At 46.9% G+C, this 25,112-nt stretch overlaps 4 protein-coding genes across 4 annotated transcripts; 2 read left to right on the top strand and 2 right to left on the bottom strand.

Annotated features, from left to right (window-relative positions):
- LOC126176409 (serine-rich adhesin for platelets-like) lies at positions 1-741 on the top strand (the record flags this gene model as incomplete). The annotated part of the gene is made up of 1 exon (XM_049923567.1): positions 1-741. A coding segment is annotated over one exon (741 nt), but the record flags the coding sequence as incomplete, so codon positions are not given.
- LOC126176408 (uncharacterized PE-PGRS family protein PE_PGRS54-like) lies at positions 740-3,338 on the bottom strand. The gene is made up of 3 exons (XM_049923566.1): positions 3,106-3,338; positions 823-3,052; positions 740-745 (listed from the first exon to the last, which is right to left on the bottom strand). Exons 1-3 carry the CDS (start codon positions 3,336-3,338, stop codon positions 740-742), a joined length of 2,469 nt encoding a protein of 822 aa, XP_049779523.1.
- Positions 3,337-6,612, top strand: LOC126176407 (platelet binding protein GspB-like; the record flags this gene model as incomplete). The annotated part of the gene is made up of 3 exons (XM_049923565.1): positions 3,337-4,192; positions 4,305-4,458; positions 4,548-6,612. Coding segments are annotated over 3 exons (3,075 nt in total), but the record flags the coding sequence as incomplete, so codon positions are not given.
- Positions 6,611-24,716, bottom strand: LOC126176406 (uncharacterized PE-PGRS family protein PE_PGRS54-like). Its single transcript, XM_049923564.1, has 3 exons — positions 24,668-24,716; positions 6,727-11,318; positions 6,611-6,634 (listed from the first exon to the last, which is right to left on the bottom strand). Exons 1-3 carry the CDS (start codon positions 24,714-24,716, stop codon positions 6,611-6,613), a joined length of 4,665 nt encoding a protein of 1,554 aa, XP_049779521.1.
- Positions 24,717-25,112: the final 396 nt, after the last annotated feature.

The raw sequence follows: 25,112 nt of genomic DNA, 5'->3' as shown, positions 1-25,112 counted from the left end.
ATTGCCTCCGTCACCACCATCACCAGCTACTCCTCCATCAGCAGCATCACCACCATTACCTCCCTTTCCACAACCGCCAGCATCACCACCACTACATCCATTGCCACCATATCTACCATCTCTTCTATCACCAGCATCACCACCATCTCCTTCATCACCAGCATCACCACCATTGCCTCCATCACCACCATCTCCTCCATTGCCGGCGTCACTGCAGCTGCCTCCATCACCTCCATCTCCACCATCACCACCACTTCCACCATCACCCCCATCACCAGCAACACCACCATTGCCACAATCACAAGCATTACCACCATTTCCTCTATCACTACCATCTCCACCATTGCCAGTATCACTAACACTGGTTCCATCATCTCCGTCTCTACCATCGCCTCCATTTCCACAATCGCCTCCATCACCAGCATCACCGCCATTGCCTCCATCACCACCATCTCCAGCATCACCACGACTGCCTCCTTCACCTCCATCTACACCATCACCTCCTATTCCACCATCACCACCATCGCCAGCATCACCACCATTGCCTCCATCACCACAATCTCCTCCATCTCCAGCATCACCACCACTGCTCCCAACACCTCCATCACCACCATTGCCTCCATTTCCACCACCACTTCCATCTCCAACATCACCACTGTTGCTTCCGTTGCCACCATCAGCACCACCTCCTCCATCACCTCGATCACCACTATTGCTTGCATTTCCACCATTGCCAGCATCACCACTGTTGCCACCATCACCACCAACATCACTATCTCCTCCTTCACCATCATCACCACCATTGCCTCCATCACCTCTAGCTCCACCATCACCTCCATTTTTACTGTTGCCACCATCAGCAGCATCACCACCATTTCCTCCATCACTGCCATCTCCTCCATTGCCAGCATCACTACCACTGGCTCCGTCACCTCCATCTCCACCACCACCTCCATTTCCACCATCACCTCCATCGCCAGCATCACCGCCATTGCCACCATCACCACCATCTACTCCATCTCCAGCATCACCACCACTGCCTCCATCATCTCCATCACCACCATTGCCTCCATTTCCACTTTTGCCAGCATCACCACCGTTGCTCCCATTGCCACCATCACCACCATGTACTCCATCACCAGTATCACCACCGATGCCTCTATCACCACCATCACCACCATCTCCTCCATTGCCAGCATCACCACTGCTGCCTCCATCACCTCCATCTCCACTATCACCTCCATTTTTACCATCGCCAGCATCACCACCATTTCCTCCATCACTACCATCTCCTCCATTGCCAGCATCACTACCACTGGCTCCGTCACCTCCATCTCCACCATCGCAACCATATCCACCATCGCCAGCATCACCACTGTTTCCTCCATCACTACCATCTCCTCCATTGCCAGCATCACGACCGCTGCCTCCATCACCTCCATCTCCACCATCACCTCCATTTTTACCATTGCCACCATCACAATCATCACCACAATATCCTCCATCACTACCATCTCCTCCATTGCCAGCATCTCTACCACTGGCTCCGTCACCTCCATTTCCACCATCGCCTCCATTTCCACCATCACCTCCATCGCCAGCATCACCACCATTTCCTCCATCACTACCATCTCCTCCATTGCCAGCATCACTACCACTGGCTCCGTCCCCTCCATCTCCACAATCACAACCATTTCCACCATCGCCAGCATCCATACCATTTCCTCCTTCACTAACATTTCCTCCATTGCCAGCATTACTACCACTGGCTCCGTCACCTCCATTTCCACCATCGCCTCCATTTCCACCATCACCTCCATCGCCAGCATCTCCACCGTTGCCTCCATTGCCACCATCACCACCAACTCCTCCATCACCAGCATCACCACCACCGCCTCCATCACCTCCATCTCCACCATCACCTCCATTTCCTCCATCACTTCCATCACCTCCATCACCACCATTGCCTCCATTTTCACCATCGCCAGCATCACCACGTTTGCCTCTGTTGCCACCATCACCACCATCACCTCCATCTCCAACGTCACCACATTTGCCTCCGTTGCCACCATCACCACCATCTCCTCCATCTACAGCATCACCACCACAGTCTCCATCACCTCCATCACCACCGTTGCCTCCATTGCCACCATCGCCACCATCTCCTCCATCACCAGCATCACCAGCAATGCCTCCATCACCACGATCACCCCCATCTCCTCCATAGACAGCATCACTACCACTGCCTCCATCACCTCCATCTCCACCATTGCCACTATTTCCACCATTACCTCCATCGCCAGTATCACTCCCATTGCCTCCATCACCACCATCTCCAGTATCAGCTCCACTGCCTCCTTCACCTCCACCATCGCCTCCATTCCCACCATCACCACCATCGTGAGCATGCCCGCCATTGCCTCCATCACCACCATCTCCTCCATCTCCAGCATCATCACCTCCATCATCACCATTGCCTCCATCACCACCATCACCACCATCTTCTCCATCACCAGCACCACCACCTTTTCTTCCATTGCCACCATCTCCTCTATTGCCAGCATCACCAGCACTGCCTCCATCACCTCCATCTCCACCATGACCTCCATTTCCTCCATCACATCCATCACCTCCATCATCACCATTGCCTCTATTTCCACCATCGCCAGCATCACCACCGTTGCCTCCATTGCCACCATCACCACCAGCTCCTCTATCACCAGCATCACCACCCCTGCCTCCATCACCTCCATCTGCACCATCACCTCCATTTCCACCGTCACATCCATCACCAGCATCACCACCATAGCCACCATCACCACCATCACCACTATCCCCTCCATCACCGGCATCACCACCATTGCCTCCATGACCACCATCTCCTCCATTGCCAGCATCACTACCACTGCCTCCATCGCCTCCATCTCCACCATTGCCGCCATTTAGATGATCACCTCCATCGCCAGCATCACTGCCATTGCCTCCATCACCACCATCACCATCATCACCACCACTGCCTCCTTCACCTCTATCTATACCATCGCCTCCATTACTACCATCACCACAATCGCCAGCATCACTGCCATTGCCTCCTTCACCACCAACTTTTCCATCTCCAGCATCACCACTACTGCTTCCATCACCTCCATCACCATCATTGCCTCCATTTCCACCCTCACCTCCATCTCCAACATCACCACATTTGCCTCCATTGCCACCATCACCACCATCTGCTCCATCTCCAGCATCACCACTGCTGCCTCCATCACCTCCATCTCCACCATCACCTCCATTTCCACCATTACCTCCATCACCAGTGTCACCTCCAGTGCCTCCATCACCTCCATCTCCACCACCGCCTCCATTTCCACCATTACCTCCATCACCAGCATTTCCACCATTACCTTCATCACCTCCACCACCACCGTTGCCTCCATTTCCCTCATCACCAGCATCACCACCGTTGCGTCCATTGCCACCATCACCACCAACTTCTCCATCACCAGCATCACCACCACTGCCTCCATCACCTCCATATTCACCGTCACCTCCATTTCCACCATCATTTCCATCACCTCCATCACCACCATTGCCTACATTTCCATCATCACCAGCATCAGCACGTTTGCCTCCGTTGCCACCATCGCCACCATTGCCTCCATTTCCACCATCACCTCCATCTCCAACATCACCACGTTTGCCTCCATTACCAGCATCTGCTCCATCTCCAGCATCACCACTTCTGCTTCCATCACCTCCATCACCACCATTGCCACCATTCTCACCATCGTCAGCATCACCACGTTTGCCTCTGTTGCCACCATCACCTCCATCTCCAACGTCACCACGTTTGCCTCCGTTTCCACCATCACCACCATCTCCTCCGTCTACAGCATCACCACCACTGCCTCCATCACCTCCATCACCACCGTTGCCTCCATTGCCACCATCGCCACCATCTCCTCCATCACCAGCATCACCCGCAATGCCTCTATCACCACGATCACCCCCATCTCCTCCATAGCCAGCATCACTACTACTGCCTCGATCTCCACCATTGCCACTATTTCCACCATTACCTCCATCGTCAGTATCACCACCATTGCCTCCATCACCACCATCTCCAGTATCAGCTCCACTGCCTCCTTCACCTCCACCATCGCCTCCATTCCCACCATCACCACCATCATGAGCATGCCTGCCATTGCCTCCATCACCACCATCTCCTCCATCTCCAGCATCATCACCTCCATCATAACCATTGCCTCCATCACCACCATCACCACCATCTCCTCCATTGCCAGCATCACAACCACTGCCTCCATCACCTCCATTTCCACCATCACCTCCACTTCCACCATCACACCCATCACAAGCATCACCACCGTTGCCACCGTCACCACCAACACCACCATCTCCTCCGTCACCAGCATCACCACCATTGCCTCCATCACCACCGTCACCACAATCTTCTAAATTGCCAGCATCACTACCACTGCCTCCATCATCTCCATCACCACCATTGCCTATATTTCCACTTTTGCCAGCATCACCACCGTTGCTTCCATTGCCACCATCACCAACATGTCCTCCATCACCAGTATCACCACCGATGCCTCCATCACCAACATTACCACCATCTCCTCCATTGCCAGCATCTCCACCGCTGCCTCCATCACCTCCATCTCCACCATCGCCTCCATTTCCACCATCACCTCCATCGCCAGCATCACCACCATTTCCTCCATCACTACCAACTCCTCCATTGCCAACATCACTACCACTGGCTCCGTCACCTCCAACTCCACCATCGCCTCCATTTCCACCATCACCTCCATCGCCAACATCACCACCGTTCCCTCCATTGCCACCATCACCACCAACTCCTCCATCACCAGCATCACCACCACTGCCTCCATCACCTCCGTCTCCACCATCACCTCCATTTCCTCCATCACTTCCATCACCTCCACCACCACCATTGCCTCCATTTTCACCATCGCCAGCATCACCACGTTTGCCTCTGTTGCCACCATCACCACCATCACCTCCATCTCCAACATCACCACGTTTGCCTCCGTTTCCACCATCACCACCATCTCCTCCATCTACAGCATCACCACCACTGCCTCCATCACCTCCATCACCACCGTTGCCTCCATTGCCACCATCGCCACCATGTCCTCCATCACCAGCATCGCCAGCAATGCCTCTATCACCACGATCACCCCCATCTCCTCCACAGCCAGCATAACTACTACTGCCTCCATCACCTCCATCCCCACCATTGCCACTATTTCCACCAATACCTCCATCGTCAGTATCACCGCCATTGCCTCCATCACCACCATCTCCAGTATCAGCTCCACTGCCTCCTTCACCTCCACCATCGCCTCCATTCCCACCATCACCACCATTGTGAGCATGCCCGCTATTGCCTCCATCACCACCATCTCCTCCTTCTCCAGCATCATCACCTCCGTCATCACCATTGCCTCCATCACCACCATCTTCTCCATCACCAGCACCAATACCATTTCCTCCATTGCCACCATTTCCTCTATTGCCAGCATCACCACCACTGCCTCCATCACCTCCGTCTCCACCATCACCTCCATTTCCTCCATCACTTCCATCACCTCCATCACCACCATTGCCTCCATTTTCACCATCGCCAGCATCACCACGTTTGCCTCCATTGCCACCAGCACCACCAACTCCTCCATCTCCAGCATCACCACTACTGCTTCCATCACCTCCATCACAACCATTTCCTCCATTTCCACCATCACCTCCATCTCCAACATCACCACGTTTGCCTCCGTTGCCACCATCACCACCATCTGCTCCATCTCCAGCATCACCACTGCTGCCTCCATCACCTCCATCTCCACCGTTGCCTCCATTGCCATCATCGCCAGCATCAGCACGTTTGCCTCCGTTGCCACCATCGCCACCATTGCCTCCATTTCCACCATCGCCTCCATTTCCAACATCACCACGTTTGCCTCCATTGCCACCATCACCGCGATCTGCTCCATCTCCAGCATCACCACCACTGCCTCCATCACCTCCATCACCACTGTTGCCTCCATTGCCACCATCGCCACCATCTCCTCCATCACCAGCATCACCAGCAATGCGTTTATCACCACGATCACCCCCATCTCTTCCATAGCCAGCATCACTACTACTGCCTCCATCACCTCCATCTCCACCATTGCCACTATTTCCACCATTACCTCCATCGTCAGTATCACCACCATTGCCTCCATCACCACCATCTCCAGTATCAGCTCCACTGCCTCCTTCACCTCCACCATCGCCTCCATTCCCACCATCACCACCATCCTGATCATGCCCGCCATTGCCTCCATCACCACCATCTCCTCCATTGCCAGCATCACCACCATTGCCTCCATCACCTCCATTTCCACCATCACCTCCACTTCCACCAGCACTTCCATCACCAGCATCACAACCGTTGCCACCATCACCACCAACACCACCATCTCCTCCGTCACCAGCATCACCAACATTGCCTCCATCACCACCGTCACCACCATCTTCTCCATTGCCAGCATCACTACCACTGCCTCCATCATCTCCATCACCACCATTGCTTCCATTTCCACTTTTGCCAGCATCACCACCATTGCTTCCATTGCCACCATCACCACCATGTCCTCCATCACCAGTATCACCACCGATGCCTCCATCACCAACATCACCACCATCTCCTCCATTGCCAGCATCTCCACCGCTGCCTCCATCACCTCCATCTCCACCATCGCCTCCATTTCCACCATCACCTCCATCGCCAGCATCACCACCATTTCCTCCATCACTACCAACTCCTCCATTGCCAGCATCACTACCACTGGCTCCGTCACCTCCATCTCCACCATCACCTCCATTTCCTCCACCACTTCCATCACTTCCATCACCACCATTGCCTCCATTTTCACCATCGCCAGCATCACCACGTTTGCCTCTGTTGCCAGCATCACCACCATCACCTCCATCTCCAACATCACCACGTTTGCCTCCGTTTCCACCATCACCACCATCTCCTCCATCTACAGCATCACCACCACTGCCTCCATCACCTCCATCACCACTTTTGCCTGCATTGCCACCATCGCCACCATCTCCTCCAACACCAGCATCACCAGCAATGCCTCTATTACCACGATCACCCTCATCTCCTCCATAGCCAGCATCACTACTACTGCCTCCATCACCTCCATCTGCACCATCACCTCCATTTCCACCGTCACTTCCATCACCAGCATCACCACCATTGCCACCACCACCACCATCACCACCATCCCCTCCATCACCGGCATCACCACCGTTGCCTCCATGACTACCATCTCCTCCATTGCCAGCATCACTACCACTGCCTCCATCGCCTCCATCTCCACCATTGCCACCATTTAGATGATCACCTCCATCGCCGGCCTCACTGCCATTGCCTCCATCACCACCATCACCAGCATCACCACCACTGCCTCCTTCACCTCTATCTCCACCATTGCCTCCATTTCTACCATCACCACCATCGCCAGAATCACTGTCATTGCCTCCATCACCACCAACTCCTCCATCTCCAGCATCACCTCTACTGCTTCCATCACCTCCATCACCACCATTGCCTCCATTTCCACCAACACCTCCATCTCCTACATCACCACGTTTGCCTCCGTTGCCACCATCACCACCATCTGCTCTATCTCCAGCATCACCACCACTGCCTCCTTCACCTCTATCTCCACCATCACCTCCATTTCCCCCATTACCTCCATCACCAGTGTCACCACCATTGCCTCCGTCACCACCATCTCCAGCATCTCCTCCTTCACCAGCATTACCACCATTGCCTCCATCACCACCATCTTCTCCATTGCCGGCATTACTACTGCTGCCTCCATCACCTGCATCTCCACCAGTTCCACCATTTCCACCAACTCCTCCATCACCAGTATCACCACTATTGCCACCATCTCCAGCAACACCACCATTTCCTCCATCACCACAATTTCCTCCTTTGCCAGCATCACTACCACTGGCTCCGTCACCTCCATCTCCACCACCCCTTCCATTTCCACCATTACCTCCATCACCAGCATTTCCACCATTACCTCCACCACCACCTTTGCCTCCATTTCCCTCATCACCAGCATCACCACCGTTGCGTCCATTGCCACCATCACCACCAACTTCTCCATCACCAGCATCACCACCACTGCCTCCATCACCTCCATCTTCACCGTCACCTCCATTTCCACCATCATTTCCATCACCTCCATCACCACCATTGCCTACATTTCCATCATCGCCAGCATCAGCACGTTTGCCTCTGTTTCCACCATCGCCACCATTGCCTCCATTTCTACCATCACCTCCATCTCCAACATCACCACATTTGCCTCCATTGCCACCATCACCACCATCTGCTCCATCTCCAGCATCACCACTTCTGCTTCCATCACCTCCATCACCACCATTGCCTCCATTTTCACCATCGCCAGCATCACCACGTTTGCCTCTGTTGCCACCATCACCTCCATCTCCAACATCACCACGTTTGCCTCCAATTCCACCATCACCACCATCTCCTCCATCTACAGCATCACCACCACTGCCTCCATCACCTCCATCTCCACCGTTGCCTCCATTACCATCATCGCCACCATCTCCTCCATCACCAGCATCAACAGCAATGCCTCTATCACCACGATCACCCCCATCTCCTCCATAGCCAGCATCACTACTACTGCCTCTATCACCTCCATCTCCACCATTGCCACTATTTCCACCATTACCTCCATTGTCACTATCACCGCCATTGCCTCCATCACCACCATCTCCAGTATCAGCTCCACTGCCTCCTTCACGTCCACTATCGCCTCCATTCCCACCATCACCACCATCCTGAGCATGCCCGCCATTGCCTCCATCACCACCGTCTCCTCCATCTCCAGCATCATCACCTCCATCATCACCATTGCCTCCATCACCACCATCACCACCATCTCCTCCATTGCCAGCATCACTACCGCTGCCTCCATCACCTCCATTTCCACCATCACCTCTACTTCCACCATCACTTCCATCACCAGCATCACCACCGTTGCCACCATCACCACCAACACCACCATCTCCTCCGTCACCAGCATCACCATCATTGCCTCCATCACCACCGTCACCACCATCTTCTCCATTGCCAGCATCTCTACCACTGCCTCCATCATCTCCATCACCACCATTGCCTCCATTTCCACTTTTGCCAGCATCACCACTGTTGCTTCCATTGCCACCATTACCACCATGTGCTCCATCACCAGTATCACCACCGATGCCTCCATCACCAACATCACCACCATCTCCTCCATTGCCAGCATCTCCACCGCTGCCTCCATCACCTCCATCTCCACCATCACCTCCATTTCCACCATCACCTCCATCGCCAGCATCACCACCATTTCCTCCATCACTACCAACTCCTCTATTGCCAGCATCACTACCACTGGCTCCGTCACCTCCATCTCCACCATCGCCTCCATTTCCACCATCACCTCCATCGCCAACATCACCACTGTTGCCTCCATTGCCACCATCACCACCAACTCCTCCATCACCAGCATTACCACCATTGCCTCCATCACCCCCATCTCCTCCATAGCCAGCATCACTACTACTGCCTCCATCACCTCCATCTCCACCAGTTCCACCATTTCCACCATCACCTCCATCACCAGTATCACCACTATTGCCACCATCTCCAGCAACACCACCATTTCCTCCATCACCACAATTTCCTCCATTGCCAGCATCACTACCACTGGCTCCGTCACCTCCATCTCCACCACCGCCTCCATTTCCACCATTACCTCCATCACCAGCATTTCCACCATTACCTTCATCACCTCCACCACCACCATTGCCTCCATTTCCCTCATCACCAGCATCACCACCGTTGCGGCCATTGCCACCATCACCACCAACTCCTCCATCACCAGCATCACCACCCCTGCCTCCATCACCTCCATCTTCACCGTCACCTCCATTTCCACCATCACTTCCATCACCTCCATCACCACCATTGGCTACATTTCCATCATCGCCAGCATCAGCACGTTTGCCTCCGTTGCCACCATCGCCACCATTGCCTCCATTTCCACCATCACCTCCATCTCCAACATCACCACGTTTGCCTCCATTGCCACCATCACCACCATCTGCTCCATCTCCAGCATCACCACTTCTGCTTCCATCACCTTCATCACCACCATTGCCTCCATATCCACCATCACCTCCATATCCAACATCACCGCGTTTGCCTCCTTTGCCACCATCACCACCATCTCCTCCATCTCCAGTATCACCACCACTGCCTCCATCACCTCCATCACCACCATTGTCTCCATATCCACTTTCGCCCACAGCACCACCATTGCCTCCATTGCCACCATCGCCACCATCTCCTCCATCACCAGCATCATCACCAATGCCTCCATCACCACCATCAGCACCATCTCCTCCATTGACAGCATCACTACCACTGCCTCCATCACCTCCATCTCCACCATTGCCACCATTTCCACCATTACCTCCATCACCAGCATCACCACGATTGCCTCCCTCACCACCATCTCCAGTATCAGCACCACTGCCTCCTTCGCCTCTATCTCCGCCATCACGTCCATTCCCACCATCACCACCATCGCGAGCATGACCGCCATTGCCTCCATCACCACCATCTCCTCCATCTCCAGCATCATCACCTCCATCATCACCATTGCTTCCATTTCCACCATCACCTCCATCTCCAACATCACCACGTTTGCCTCCTTTGCCACCATCACCACCATCTCCTCCATCACCAGCACCACCACCATTTCCTCCAATGCCACCATCTCCTCCTTTGGCAACATCACTACCACTGGCTCCGTCACCTCCATCTCCACCATCACCTCCATTTCCACCATCACCTCCATCGCCAGCATCACCGCCATTGCCTCCATCACCTCCATCAGCTCCATTTCCACCATCACTTCCATCAGCAGCATTACAACTGTTGCCACCATCACCACCATCTCCGCCATCTTCAGGATCACCACCATTGTCTCCATCGCCACCATCAACACCATCTCCTCCATCACCAGCATCACCACCATTGCCTCCATCGCCACCATCTCCTCCATTGGCTGCATCACTACTGCTGCCTCTGTTGTCGGTCTTATCCTTTGCTGGGGTAAGTGTCGAATTCTGTGTGTGAAGTGTCCCAAGGGAGTCTTTATCCACACTTGTTCCTGTAGCAATGAAGTGAGTAAGGAAGTTATTCAGATGGTTCTATTAACTATGTGTACAGTAAATGATTATAGAATATCAAGGATGACTTGTCCACCTCAGTACTTTAACAGAAATGAATTTATTGCAGTTTTACAGTCTTTGCTTTCACCTATCTGTGTACTTAGTTTCCCAGGAAATTATGTCCGACTGTTCTATAGGGATTCCAGTGCACTGTGAAACCTCCCATCAAGTACAATTTTAAGTTAAATAACGCAAAATATTAAGGCCAATAAATCGTAATATTCACGTTTTCATCAAAGCATAAAATTCAGCACCCTTTTCTCTTGCTTCAAAGAACTATATCATCAAATTACTGTAGCAGTTCAAGAACAAGTCAGTAAGCTATACTTACCATTTTTTCAATCATGATGTATGCAAACTCAAAATAAATTAACCAGCAAGTGAGGACAGCTTTAACAAATGAGGTTAATAGGGGACTTAGTTGCCAGAGCTAGTAAGATCACACATCCAGCAGAATATAGTCAATGTAAGCTCATGTTTTAAACAGATTACTTTTTTGTAGAAAGAAGGTGTCTAATTTACCTCTTTAGAACATTGTATTACTGTGACTGTGTGTGTATGCCGGCGCGCGTCCGCCCGTGTATGTGTGTGTGTGTGTGTGTGTGTGTGTGTTTAAGTGGTTTCGTGAGTGTGTGTAAATATCCTGCAGAAACACTCAAAGACGAAAAAAAAACCGAGGCAATACGAAGGAATTATTGGAATGGGATGGAAATCGGTAGATGTGGCGTACATGCACAAATCAATGTTTTCAGCTACATAAAAACTGAGTGACTTATTCAGGAGAAAGAGCTTGACAATTTGATCAAGTAGATAACGCGTTGGTTAACCACTGGCCCCTAAGCAAGCAGTTGTTCAGCCTGACATTGATAGAATTGTTGGATGTCCTCTTGGGGGATATCGTGCCATATTCTGACCAACTAACTGGCTCGTTAGATCGTCAAAAACCCCAGCTTGGTTTGAGGGCCCATTCCATGAGGATCCAAACGTTGTTAATTACGAAGAGATCCGGCAACCTTTCTGGTCAAGTTAGGTTTCGACAAGTACGAAGATAAGCAGTAGAAACACTAGCCGTGTGAGGGTGGGCATTATTTTGTTTAAATACAAGCCCAGGATGGCTTGGCAAGAGGAGCAAGAAAACGGGGCGTAAAATAAGATCGACGTACCGCTGTGATGTCAGGGTACCGCAGACCAAAACAATGGCTCTAAACACTATGGGACTTAACATCTGAGATCATCAGTCCCCTGGACTTAGAACTACTTAAACCTAACAAACCTAAGGACATCACGCACATCCATCCGAGGTAGGGTTCGAACCTGCGACCGTAGCAGCTGCCTGATTCCGAACTGAAGCGCCTAGAACCGCTCGGCCACAGGGGTCAGCGACCAATACTTCAGGTTGTCGGGCAGTATGACGGGCGACATTCAGGTTGTTATCCCACCACTATGGGATAATTCTACTCCATTAAATGCGATTCTACGCCTAAGACGTTTCTCGAGACGCCCTAGACAGCAGTGGGATGCCAACCTGATTGTGGCTCGCCATAGGGCCTGACAGCGAGGTGTCATGTTCCGGGGTGCCATTTTTTTCATAGCAGCAACCCTTTTGTTGTCATTCGCTGCCCCTTGTAGCACAGCGGTACGTCGAAGATATTCTACGCCCCGTTTCCTTGCCCTTCATGGCAAGGCAACCTGGGCTTGTATGTCAGCAAGATAATGCCCGCCCGCACACGGCGAGAGTTTCTACAGCTTGCCTTCGTACTTGCCAAATCCTACCTTGGCCAGCAAGGCATCCGGATCTCTCCCTAGCTGAGAATGTTTGCAACCTTATGGGCTGGGCCCCACAAAAGCATCTCGAAATTTTGACGATCTAATCCTCCAACTCGACAGAATTTGGCACAATAACCTCAGAAGGACATCCTACAACTTTGTCAGTGAAAGCCTAGCCAAATAACTGCTTGCACATGGGCCAGAGGTAGACCAACTTGTTATTGACTAGTTCATTTTGTGAAGCTCTTTCTCTTGAATATCATCCAATTTCAATTTTTCTGAAATTGTAATTATTTGTTTGTCTGTACATCTACATCACATCTACCGATTTCCGTCCCATTCGGATAATTCCTGCGTGATGCGTCGGTCCTTTTTTTTTTTTTAGAGTGGACTCTATATTTGCAACAAGTGTTTTAAATTGGCCCCTACACGTAATATGTATGTTAAACGGATTTCATTGTTATCACTGTAGTGTTCTGACTATTCATTCACAGTATGCACTGCAGTATAGATTATAGATATCTATCAGTGATTCGAGTTATCCACGCTGCTAGAAGACCAAGAGTCTGCGTCAGAAACACGCAAAGAAGAGTGTGTTTTTGTGGAATTTTTCTTTTAAATTCCACTGGTTTGTTTACATGTTTGCGAATATAAATCACCAGCATGTGGTGAATGTCATCTGTATTCGGTTAGGACAACTTATAACTGCACTTTCTGATCATTCTGTTGTAATGATTACTATTCCAACCTGACTGATCGTGATGATTCTTATACTAAATGTATTGTAAACTTGTAATTATAAAAACAATATCAGTAAACATAATTTATAATGTATTTGAGAGCGCTAAGCGTATCATGTCACGGTAGTTGCAGAGAATTTATGGAAGAACGACAAAATTTTCGTACAGCTGCAGTATCGACACTGTGAAGTAAAAAATTGTGTGAAACCATTATATGTTCAATTGACAAGACTCCTCCCGCCGAACTTAATGCATTTTCCAGCTCTCTCCACAGTACTACATGCAGATATCCTGAGATCTCCTTTTGGGAGCATAATGCGGTCCATAACCAGGTAGCCTATGACGTCCGTTGTTCTTCTTCGCTGCATAGTTTTTCCCTCATTCCCATAACCAAAGACTTAGCGGAAAAACTGATGGAGATCTTGGTGGTACGTCTGTTCCATCTGTAAGAAATTCTGAGATTTAGATGACGTGTCAGCTGGGGGGGCAGATTGTGGACTCTCTTCGTCATGCTTAGAGACGATAAAGGAAGTAGTTCCAATAACAGTGGCAACTCATTATCGAACAAGTCACCTTACGTGAGTCCTGTAAAACGACTCAGAAAAAATTTGTTCTCTGACTCCTCGCACCACACTTTTTCTACGGAGGAACGATGTTGAGACTCTGTCTCCACAATGGCTGGTAGTTTTTCTTCAGATCACCGATGTGAGTTAGCGGGGTATTGATACTGTCTCAAATGTAAGTAGGTTTAACAGTGAATAGTGTATGTGGAATTTATTGACGATTACTAATTGTGCAGTCAACTGACTAACCCAGTCGTTGAGTCATCGAACTCGTGAAGAGTCTGGCTCAGTTTCGTCATCGATCCATACAACCATGTAAACGTAATGTTCACCTTATGTTTGCATGTGGAACATTGTTACATAGCATCATTATTCGACTGTCTGTCGTAAGACTATGTTCCACTGACTGAAGAATGGCTTCTTTCTCATTCACGTTTCACTCCACTGCACAAGGTGATGAACCGTTTTTACTGGAAACTGAACTGGAAACACGAATTTTGTTAAAGCAGTGGGAAACACACTTTATTCAGACACTTAGCTGTTATGAAACTATCTGCAACATTCTTCGCAAATACACAATTAATTTACAGTAAAAACAGCAAGCAAATAGCATACCAGCATACCAATATGCCTACAATGTGACACTGTTCTAAGTATTGTTTTCGCCACTAAACAACTTGAAAGTGAACTTTCGTTTGACAGAGACTGTGGAGTCAATATTGCTAGTGGTCGGTTTCAGAATGAACGCTTATATCTCAAACAGTTGTGCATAAGCCCACTACAACTGGAACACCTTTCTTCAGTTAGGTCGTTGACTAGCTGCACGTGTTTTAAGTGTATACTGTTCGTATCTGCTGCATAATGAATTCGGATTTTTTCTTTCCTTTCGTGCACAACTAATTAGGAAGAACTGGTGTAGAATTTTTCGATTTTTCAGATTCCAGCTTAGTGGTACAACAAGGCAAGGAAGTTTACGATAGGGAATAATCTGGAGAGGATTTTCTATTATATACTTGCATACTACTAAGCAAACATCCCGAAAACCTTCACCGAAACGGGGAATTCGATCTGATTTCATTCATTACCGGGGCAAAAACGTACAAATTACAAAAAAATGTGAGCGAATGTGTGATAACATCGAAGTAGATGACCTTCGCGACGTGTCTCATTATCAACAAGAGTCTAACTATGAGAAGTAGTAATCATACGAGCAAACATGTAATATGGAGCTCCATATTACAAATGCCATGTCTATCACATCTATGAAGTTTGTAAGTAGGGCCACTAAAATGCATTGTGTCATTTTCTATATTTGGTGTGAAGAATGGAAGTGCTTTTCATCCGAATTAATTTATTAAATATGGTAGAACCCTGCTGCTTCCGCATCAAACATGTTTGAACTGAACTTCATTTTTATCCATTTCATTCCCTGCAGTACAGTAAGATTGGCAGTTTAAGATACTGCTCAGTTTGTAACTCAGTTCTTTTAAGCGAAATTTCAGGGACCTGATAAAGAGGCAGAGAGGTTTCCTATTAGGAATATTTGAAGCGATGTTTCCACTTACAACAAAAGAAAACTTTCCTTGAACCTCGGTCGGAACCGTGACATTGCAGTCATTTCCGGTTATTTTCTGGGACAATATGTTCTCAAACTGACATTTCAGCGCTCAATGTAGATATTTAAATTTATCAGTGTATGTGGTGAAGTTGACGACTTTCTTGACGTGTAAAGCAGTGGCAGAGAGGCAGTGTACCTTTTTCTTTCAATCTCTTCCCAAAGGAGTGAAAAGGTCTGTTTGAGATCTGGCCCGTTACAGAGGTATCGTTTTTTTCAGCCAGTTAACAGCTGCCAATTTGAAATAAAAGGGTAGTAAAAGCGAAACCTCCCGGAAACCTTGATGGGAACTGGAGGACTCAATCTGTGTTTGTGTGTGTTTGTGTGTGTTTGTGTGTGTATGTGTGTGTGTGTGTGTGAGAGAGAGAGAGGGGGGGGGGAGCATGTGCATGTGTATGAGAAAGAGAGACAGAGTGATTCTATTACGAATATTTGTGGGCATATATTAGGCCTACTAATGAAAGTAAAAAACGTAAGAAAAAGAGTCACCCCTAGCATATGCTAAAGAGTGAAGTAGACCCAGGAACAAACATTGGCTTCTGTTTCAAGTCATAAAACTGTCTTCTGGTCTTCCATGTCTGTCTCAGCAAAGCAGGCCTTTCAAACGGATCGGAGGTAGAGGAGATGTACATAGGAACCACGTGATGCTTCCTGTTAGGTGTTTAAATCTAGTGACAGATTTTAATACCACATGAGGGAACACGCACTAGAGATCCCCACAACCTGTTTCCGGCATTTTCCACTGTTTTTGCTGTTGTGAGACATGAGGTTGCGTTTCGTGCAGCGCTTGTAAATATGACGAGTTCAGCATAATATTTAGGTTCTGTATGGTACATTAAAATCATGTGGAGGATGCTGTTTTATAGTGAGTACAATTCTGTACATTTCTGAAACAAGTTACGTAACATGTGGCCGTTTCAGCCATACTTCGTCAGTGGTGTCAGCCGTGCAGCATGTTCTAGCCACACGATACGTGACGTCTGCAAATGAACTCGGTTTCTCCAATATCTTAATTTTTCGGGCGTGAAAATGGAAATTAGTGTTTCATATAGCTTATGCTTCAAAATGTTTATAACTTGTAACTGGTTTTTGATAAATCTCTTTGTTGATTTGATTTCACTTATTATTAGTCTGTGGTAAAGCAATAATGTTAACAACTGACTATTAATTACAGTACTGAGAACATCTTTTCGACTGCAGCACTCTTAAATTTGAATAGAATATTTTTTGCTGGGTACATGGCCATGTTTAACTTGGAATATTTTTTCACGTTTGGAGAAACTTCACTTTTCTGAAGTAATTTTTGTGATTTAATAAAGAGATTGCACCGCACAAGAAGTGAAAGTCATCGTGTCAAAATAGAATAAGAAAATATGAAATAAACAAATATAAAGCAAATGACAGGAAATATATTAAGCTTCTATTACACAGCTGGGTAGAGGCGGAAGGCTGAAAAGTGTTGCGCGGTGCAACAGTCTCCCTTACTTATAAAACTAAAACAGTAAGTACAGGGTGTCTCAAATCTTCCGGGTCAAACTGAAACAAACGGTAGTGAGTGCACAGTCGATTATATTGAGATAGGGAACCAATGGTCTGAAATGCATATATACTGTGTTATGGACGTACACAACACACGTCGCATAACAACAGCGTAGATCGCAGTGATTTTTCAAAGTTACGACAGCCGCTCTCAGTGCATGCATGGCAACGGCGGATGACGTCCTGCCCAGCAAACAAGTCTTCATCCGTTTGAACGGGAGTTTCATACACAAACGTCTAGATATGACTCCAGGGGAAATAATCCAGGGATGTGAGATCCGGCGATCTCCGTATCCATAAGAAAGGACCAGCCCTTCCAATCCACCGATAAGAGTATGTGTCGTTCAGGTGTTTGCCGACATTAACATCGAAGTGGGCGGCTGTACCGTCGTGTAGAAACCATATCATTTCGCGGACAACAAGGGGTTCAGCCTCCAATAACTGCTGCAGCACATCTTGCAGGAACACCAGGTAACCCGTAACAGTCAAACGGGGAGGCAGCAAATAGGATTTATAAGACGATCTGGGACAATGCCTGGCCACACATTTACAAACTTCTTGCTGGTGTCCACCGATATGGGTGGTGTAGATATTGTCCTCACTCCAGACATGGCAATTGCGGCTGTTGAAAACAACATCACGGTTGAATGAGACGTCATCCGTGAACAATATAAACTGTACGAAATTCGGCAATACATCACTGCAGTGGATAATCCATTGACAGAAGTTATCGCGGGACTCAAAATCCATTACTCCCAGTGATTCCACACGTTCTTTATGATAGGGGTGTAATACCTGTTCCACCAGTACGTCCACATGTAACCTACAATGTGCGCGTTTCACGGGCAACTTGATGCTTGCTTATTGCTGCGTGGTCGGCCACACGATCCAACACCATCTCCTCAAAGTTTTGTCTTCGCACATGTCGTTGCGGGAACCTTGGCCGGCTCTCTGTGGCGTCACCGACTCCTTCCAATTAGGAAAACACCTATCGGGAAAGCGCTCTCTGCACATTCGTGCTGCTTTAAGCGTACTACATCCGGCAGCTCCGTGTGTTAAATGCATGCAGCGCCGGCTTTAGGGTGGGGCGACCCGGGCGGTCGCCCAGGGCGCCGGGGCCCTAGGGGCGCCACGTACTAAACGCATGTAAAAAAAAAATTACAGTTTACAATCATCCATTTCGCGAAACTAAAATATTATTCAGTCTCATTCAACATACGTCACTAATCTCACGAATGCGCGATGAATTCGGGGTAGCAGAAGAGAAATCATGCTGAATGCAATCTTCGTATTGTCTGCAACCATCCATGTTTGACGCGGGCTAGCACGGGCTCTACCAAAGCGCCTCTCTTATTTGTTTCAAGAACTGCAACAAGGAAGAGCCCATGCAGCCGCACCATCTCTCGTTCACAACATAAACTACCGGTCGCTCCAAATAAAAGAAAATACAGACTGTGAAATATACATTACATTAGGATTTAATTAATAAGAATGTATTTATATCGAATATTTGTGACTTAATGACTCATGTACATTAATTAATAGATCATGCAATGCGTGCACTTCATTCATAGAGAATTCTCCCCTAACGTACTGAAATAATACAGCGCCACACAATGTTTGTTAGACTGCATATGTTGGCAGCGCTACGATTTGCACCCGCATCTCAGTAATTGTCAGTAAGAGTCGGAGGCAGCGGTCATGTTTCCGTGGCTGAATAATTGTGAGTGAAACGAGTGTCGTGACTGTGTCAACATTTTAATTTTCTGGTAAGTGCGAAAAACATTTTTATCTTTCAGTTCAGGTTTTTTTCTAGTTACGTCTACTGATAGGTGAATTTCTTTATTTGTTATAGATCGAATATTGTGGTCGCGAAATAGAGCGGTGTCCAAGCAATAATTTGTCAATTTATTAAATCATGCCAGAAGAGAAGGAAATGATTAAAAAAAAGCTTTCTGGTTCAGAAAATCGGAAAAGAAAAGCTGAAAAAGAAAAAGTTCCTGAAGAAACTAAAAAGCACATGAATATTTATAAGTACCTTAAAGGAAATTCTAAGGTAAATACTTCAGATATTGAATCAAAAGTCCATGTATCAGCAAATATTTCTTCAGACTGTGAACAATTATACACAAAAATATACAATCACCTATTGAAGGTGATCAAATTGACCAGCGCAGTACATCTTTGCATGAATCCTCTGATATTTCTCCAAGTCAATATCAACACATGACATCTGTGGTCGATGAAAGTATCAACGTTCTTGCAATAAAAGAATACAATTTTTCTGATGTAGGCACGTGGCCAAAAGTACTTAATGCTAGAGATATAGATCGCATTATAATATGTGGACCCTCACAAGTATGTCTAAATAACTTTCCAAAAGATAAAAATGGGCGTCATTTCTCTTCAACTCATTACACAAGAAAACTATCAAACGAAGAAACTATCAGACGACGGTGGCTAGTTTATTCTGTATCAAACGACAGTGTCTTTTGCTTTTGTTGTCGACTGTTTGATTTAAAATCAACTACTAATTTGACTACCACTGTGGGTTTCAGAAATTGGAAACATTTAAGTGAAGCTCTGAAACTGCATGAAAATAGTCCTAACCACAAAAAAGCATTTACTCAATGGACTGAAGCTGAAATCAGGTTTAAAGCTGGATTAACTATTGACAAGGAAGAACAAAAGCTAATTTCTAAAGAAAGTTTACGATGGAGCAATGTGCTTCAAAGATTGATGCACATTACTTTGTATTTGGCTGACAATAATACGGCATTCAGAGGGTTATCAGATAAATTATTTACCCCAAATAATGGAAAATTCTTAGGCCTTGTACAGTTATTGGCAAAGTTTGATCCAATCATGGAAGAGCACGTCAGACTGGCATTGAGTGGTGATTTGGCTGACCATTATTGCGGCAAAAATATACAAAATGAATTAATAGAACTCATGGCATCACACGTTATGTCTACAATCGTATCCCGCATAAAGGGTTCAAAGTATTATGCAATCATAGCTGACTGTACTCCAGATATAAGCCACAAAGAACAACTTTCGATAACTTTAAGATGCGCCGACATAACAGAGGATGGCGCAAGTGTAAAAGAACATTTCATCTCATTTCTGCACATAGATGATACAACCGGTGAAGGTCTCACAGAAAGCATTTTAAAAACATTGAGTGATCTTGACCTTAACATTAATGACTGCAGAGGACAGGGCTACGATAACGGCGCGAACATGAAGGGGAAAAATAAAGGCGTCCAGAACAGAATTAAGAAGTTAAATCCACTAGCTTTTTTGTGCCATGTGGATGCCATAGTTATAATTTGGTATTGTGTGATGCGGCAAAATCATCAGTAAAATCCGTGACACTGTTCGGAATGTTACAAAAAATGTTTAATCTATTTGCTGGATCGGTAAATAGATGGAAAATTTTTGACCGACCATTTGAAGATATACACCCTGAAAAATGTAAGTGACACACGCTGGGAAGCTCGAATTGATAGCGTCAAAGCGGTCCGTTATCAATTATGCGAAATGCATGACGCTTTGGTTTCCTTGGCCGATGCTACTGAACAAAGCGATGCTGCGGTGTCACACGAAGCGACAACACTAGGAGGACAATTAAAAAACTTCAGCTTCACTGTTTCTCTCGTGACATGTTATGATGTTCTGTTTCAAATTAACGTTGTGAGTAAAGCAAGTCAGTCACCCACAATCAACTTTGTCGAGTTTATGGGAATCCTTGACAAATGTTGCTCTTATTTGGAAACATATAGACAAACAGGTTTCGAACAAGCTATTGTAACAGCAACTGAACTGGCTTCGGATCTTGATACGCAGCCATCATTTAAACCACAAATGCGATTAAGACGTATTAAACGCAGGCCGGGTGAAGAGGCTGTTGATGATCAAATAACTGACCCAAAAAAGAAGTTTAAAGTAGAGTTTTTCAATGCACTGTTGGACACCGTGCACATATCCATGAAAGAAAGATTTGAACAGATGCAAGAATTTTCTGCGACGTGGAGTTTCTTGTTTGACATTAAAAAAAAATCAAAATAAAGAAGAACTAATACAATGCTGTTTTAAATTACAAGAAAAGTTAACTGTCAACATGAAGTCAGATATTGATGGAAATTTGCTGTGCGACGAAATTTTAGGCCTGCAACACTATCTCGAGGACAGCCAGGCAACGCCTATTGAAGCCTTTAACTTCATAAAAAAGCATAATCTTCAAGAGTTATATCCCAACATCTGGATAACGTTACGTATTTTGCTAACAATACCAGTGACTGTCGCAAGCGGCGAACGCAGTTTTTCCAAACTGAAGTTGATAAAAGCGTACTTGCGGTCTACAATGTCTCAAACAAGACTAACCAGTTTGGCCTCACTGTCCATTGAAAATGAAGTTGCAGAAAACCTGGACTTTGCTAATCTGATCAGAGACTTTGCCGACAGAAAAGCGAGAAAAGTAAAATTTTAGTTGTTTATAATTGTTTTTCATTAGGCATAATATGTTTTGTGTTCAGATGACTGACAGAAAATATAGGTTTATGGCTTACAGTTATATTAAATTCAATAAAAATATGGTACCCAATTCAAAATTAGTGTTTTTTCGTTATACATATTACCTCCTATATATAAAAATCAATTGTTGTGTGTTAGTCTCACCAAAACAAAGAAATGGTTTGACCAATTTGAATAATTTTTGTTTTGTTTTGTTCGCTTTAGTACAGGGGTGCTTCAGAAAAGAAAAGAAATATTTGGGATATACGAGCCTGTTTCAATCACATTTTACGCATCTTTTCTTTGTTTGGAACACGCAAAAACAATTTTCTGGAGTTTTTGTAGATGTACAGTGCAGTACTACGCAATATTTTTAGACAATTTCCCAAAACGTGAATGCCCAAACAATATATCACTGCTATACTGACTGTTACGGCAGCGACAGCAGCATGCTGGACTGACGTCACAGGCTGCACAAGACTCACATGGAGCGTCTTAGCAGGCTTTCAGATTATTTGGATTTCATTTCCATTTAAAAAAATAAAATATCCAAATTTACGATGGAAAAAACCATGTTATGATCATAAGATGACGCCATTAACCACTTAAGACGATTTCTAGAAAACAGTCAAATACCGTGTTGCAAAGCACTGCCAGGTTCGCTATTTATACAATAAAGGGCGCCAACTGGACGACTCGCCCGGGGCACCTGGATGGCTAAGGCCGGCCCTGATATGCATGGCTGCCAACTCTCGTGATGAGTAACGTTCTATCTCTGACTACGCGTGGCGGACTGTACACAGTAACAGACGTGTCCATGGATACATCACAAGCAGTCTGATGCAATGGATAACTAACACCAGGAGTGGTGCTGTGCGCGCGGCACAGGTTAATTCGCTGGTGCTGTAAGTAGGCTGTTTAGGTTTTTATATTGGTAACGCCACGTAGCGTTCTGTATGAAAATCACTGGCTGTGCTGTGTGCAGTCTGTGGCTGGGTGGGATTGTTGGAATAGTCGCTATTGTAGTGTTGGGCAGTTGGATGTGAACAGCGCGTACCGTTGCGCAGTTGGAGGTGAGCCGCCAGCGGTGGTGGATGTGGGGAGAGAAATGGCGGAGTTTTGAGGGCGGATGATCTGGACGTGTGTCCATCAGAGACAGTAAATTTGTAAGACTGGAAGTGATGAACTGATATATATATTAAGACTTTTGAACACTATTAAGGTAAATACATTGTTTGTTCGTTATCAAAATCTTTCATATGCTAACTATGCCTATCAGTAGTTAGTGACCTCGGTAGTTAGAATCTTTTATTTAGCTGGGCGTATTGGCGCTCGCTGTATTGCAGTAGTTAGAGTAACGAAGATTTTTGTGAGGTAAGTGATTCATGAAAGGTGTAGGTTATGGTTAGTCAGGGCCATTCTTTTGTAGAGATTATTGAAAGTCAGATTGCGTTGCGCTAAAAATATTGTGTGTCAGTTTAGTGTTGATCAGAATAAGTAAAGAGAGAAATGTCTGAGTACGTTCAGTTCTTCTCAGCTGTTTGAAAATCAAATAACGTAAGGGGTTTATCAGCACAGTAATTTTTTAAGGGGACGTTTCAGTGCGATGCGTGCGGCCTTACATGAGCCATGTGCTGTCAGCGAAGTTGTGTGACGTATGTCTGTCTGGTGGTCAGGGGTGAACGTTGTTTATCGCCTGCTGCCTACTCCATTGTACAACAGATACCCAGCAAAAAAATGTTCAAATGTGTGTGAAATCTTATGGGACTTAACTGCTAAGGTCATCAGTCCCTAAGCTTACACACTACTTAACCTAAATTATCCGAAGGACAAACATACACACCCATGCCCGAGGGAGGACTCGAACCTCCGCCGGGATCAGCCGCACAGTCCACGACTGCAGCGGCCCTGACCGGATACCCAGCATCTTCGTGCGATTGCTGCAGAACTTCATTCACCACTGTAATACGTGCACTGAGGATGGCGATCGCCGCTTTGAACAATTAGTATGAGCTACGTTGTTGTTATGTGGTGTGCCGTGTATGTCAATAAGACAGTAAGTATGTATTTCCGGCCATTGGTTCCCTACCTCAATATAACCAGTTGTGGGTGCTCTATCACCTGTTTCGATTTGACACAAGCGGTTTCAGACACCCTGTATGAAACGTGCTTTGGTATTTTTAAAATAAATATGATGGTTAGTCTACAATTACCTGCTAATGAGGCGATAAAAACGATAATTTACTAGTGCACTGAAATACGGTACATGTTACTGAGAGTGGTGAATAGAATGTTTGCTATTGCTATCAGAGATTTTACGCGAAGGAGCTGCACCAGTAAATGGAGGTCTGCGAATTAATGAGCTGGAGAGAAGTGGTTTGGATCACAGGGAATGGAGCAACGGTATGGCGGATAGTCTAAATTGGTATTCAGGTGGAGGAAATGTTATTATCGATCAATTTAGTGAACAGTGTGACAGCGAGTCTCAGTTCAGAAATATGAACACACAGACAAAGAAACGAGATGGAGTAGTCTTTCTGTTGGCTTACCTGCGTGCGATCGACAACAGTTGAGGTACCTGGAGAAGGGGCAGCCCATGTTGCAGGGTGCCGCCGCTACGACTGCCAGCTGTAGCAGCAGCGCCGTCCACACCGCCGTATCTGCAGAAAAAACAAAAACGACGCTTGTTTACTGTCCTTCACTTACTATGAAACACAGCGCGCATTTCCTCTTGGCGTACTTCTAGTTGCAGAAAAGGTATCCTGCATTGCAAGCCTGCAGTCTATTCAAAGAAAAATCTCTGTGAGTTGATTGTGTAATGCGGACCTTCGTATAATTCTACGAGACATAAACGTAATTATTCTGTACGCCATTTTTCGACTGAATTTTCACTGAGGTGACAAAGAGTCATGGGATAACGATATGCACACATACAGAAGCGGCAGTATCGCGCACACCAGGAGTAAAAGTGTGTTGCATTGGCGGACCTGTCGT

This window comes from Schistocerca cancellata, chromosome 3 (assembly GCF_023864275.1).
Source record: "Schistocerca cancellata isolate TAMUIC-IGC-003103 chromosome 3, iqSchCanc2.1, whole genome shotgun sequence".
Classification (NCBI taxonomy): domain Eukaryota; kingdom Metazoa; phylum Arthropoda; class Insecta; order Orthoptera; family Acrididae; genus Schistocerca; species Schistocerca cancellata.
This window is presented reverse-complemented; position numbering and strand designations above follow the sequence as displayed.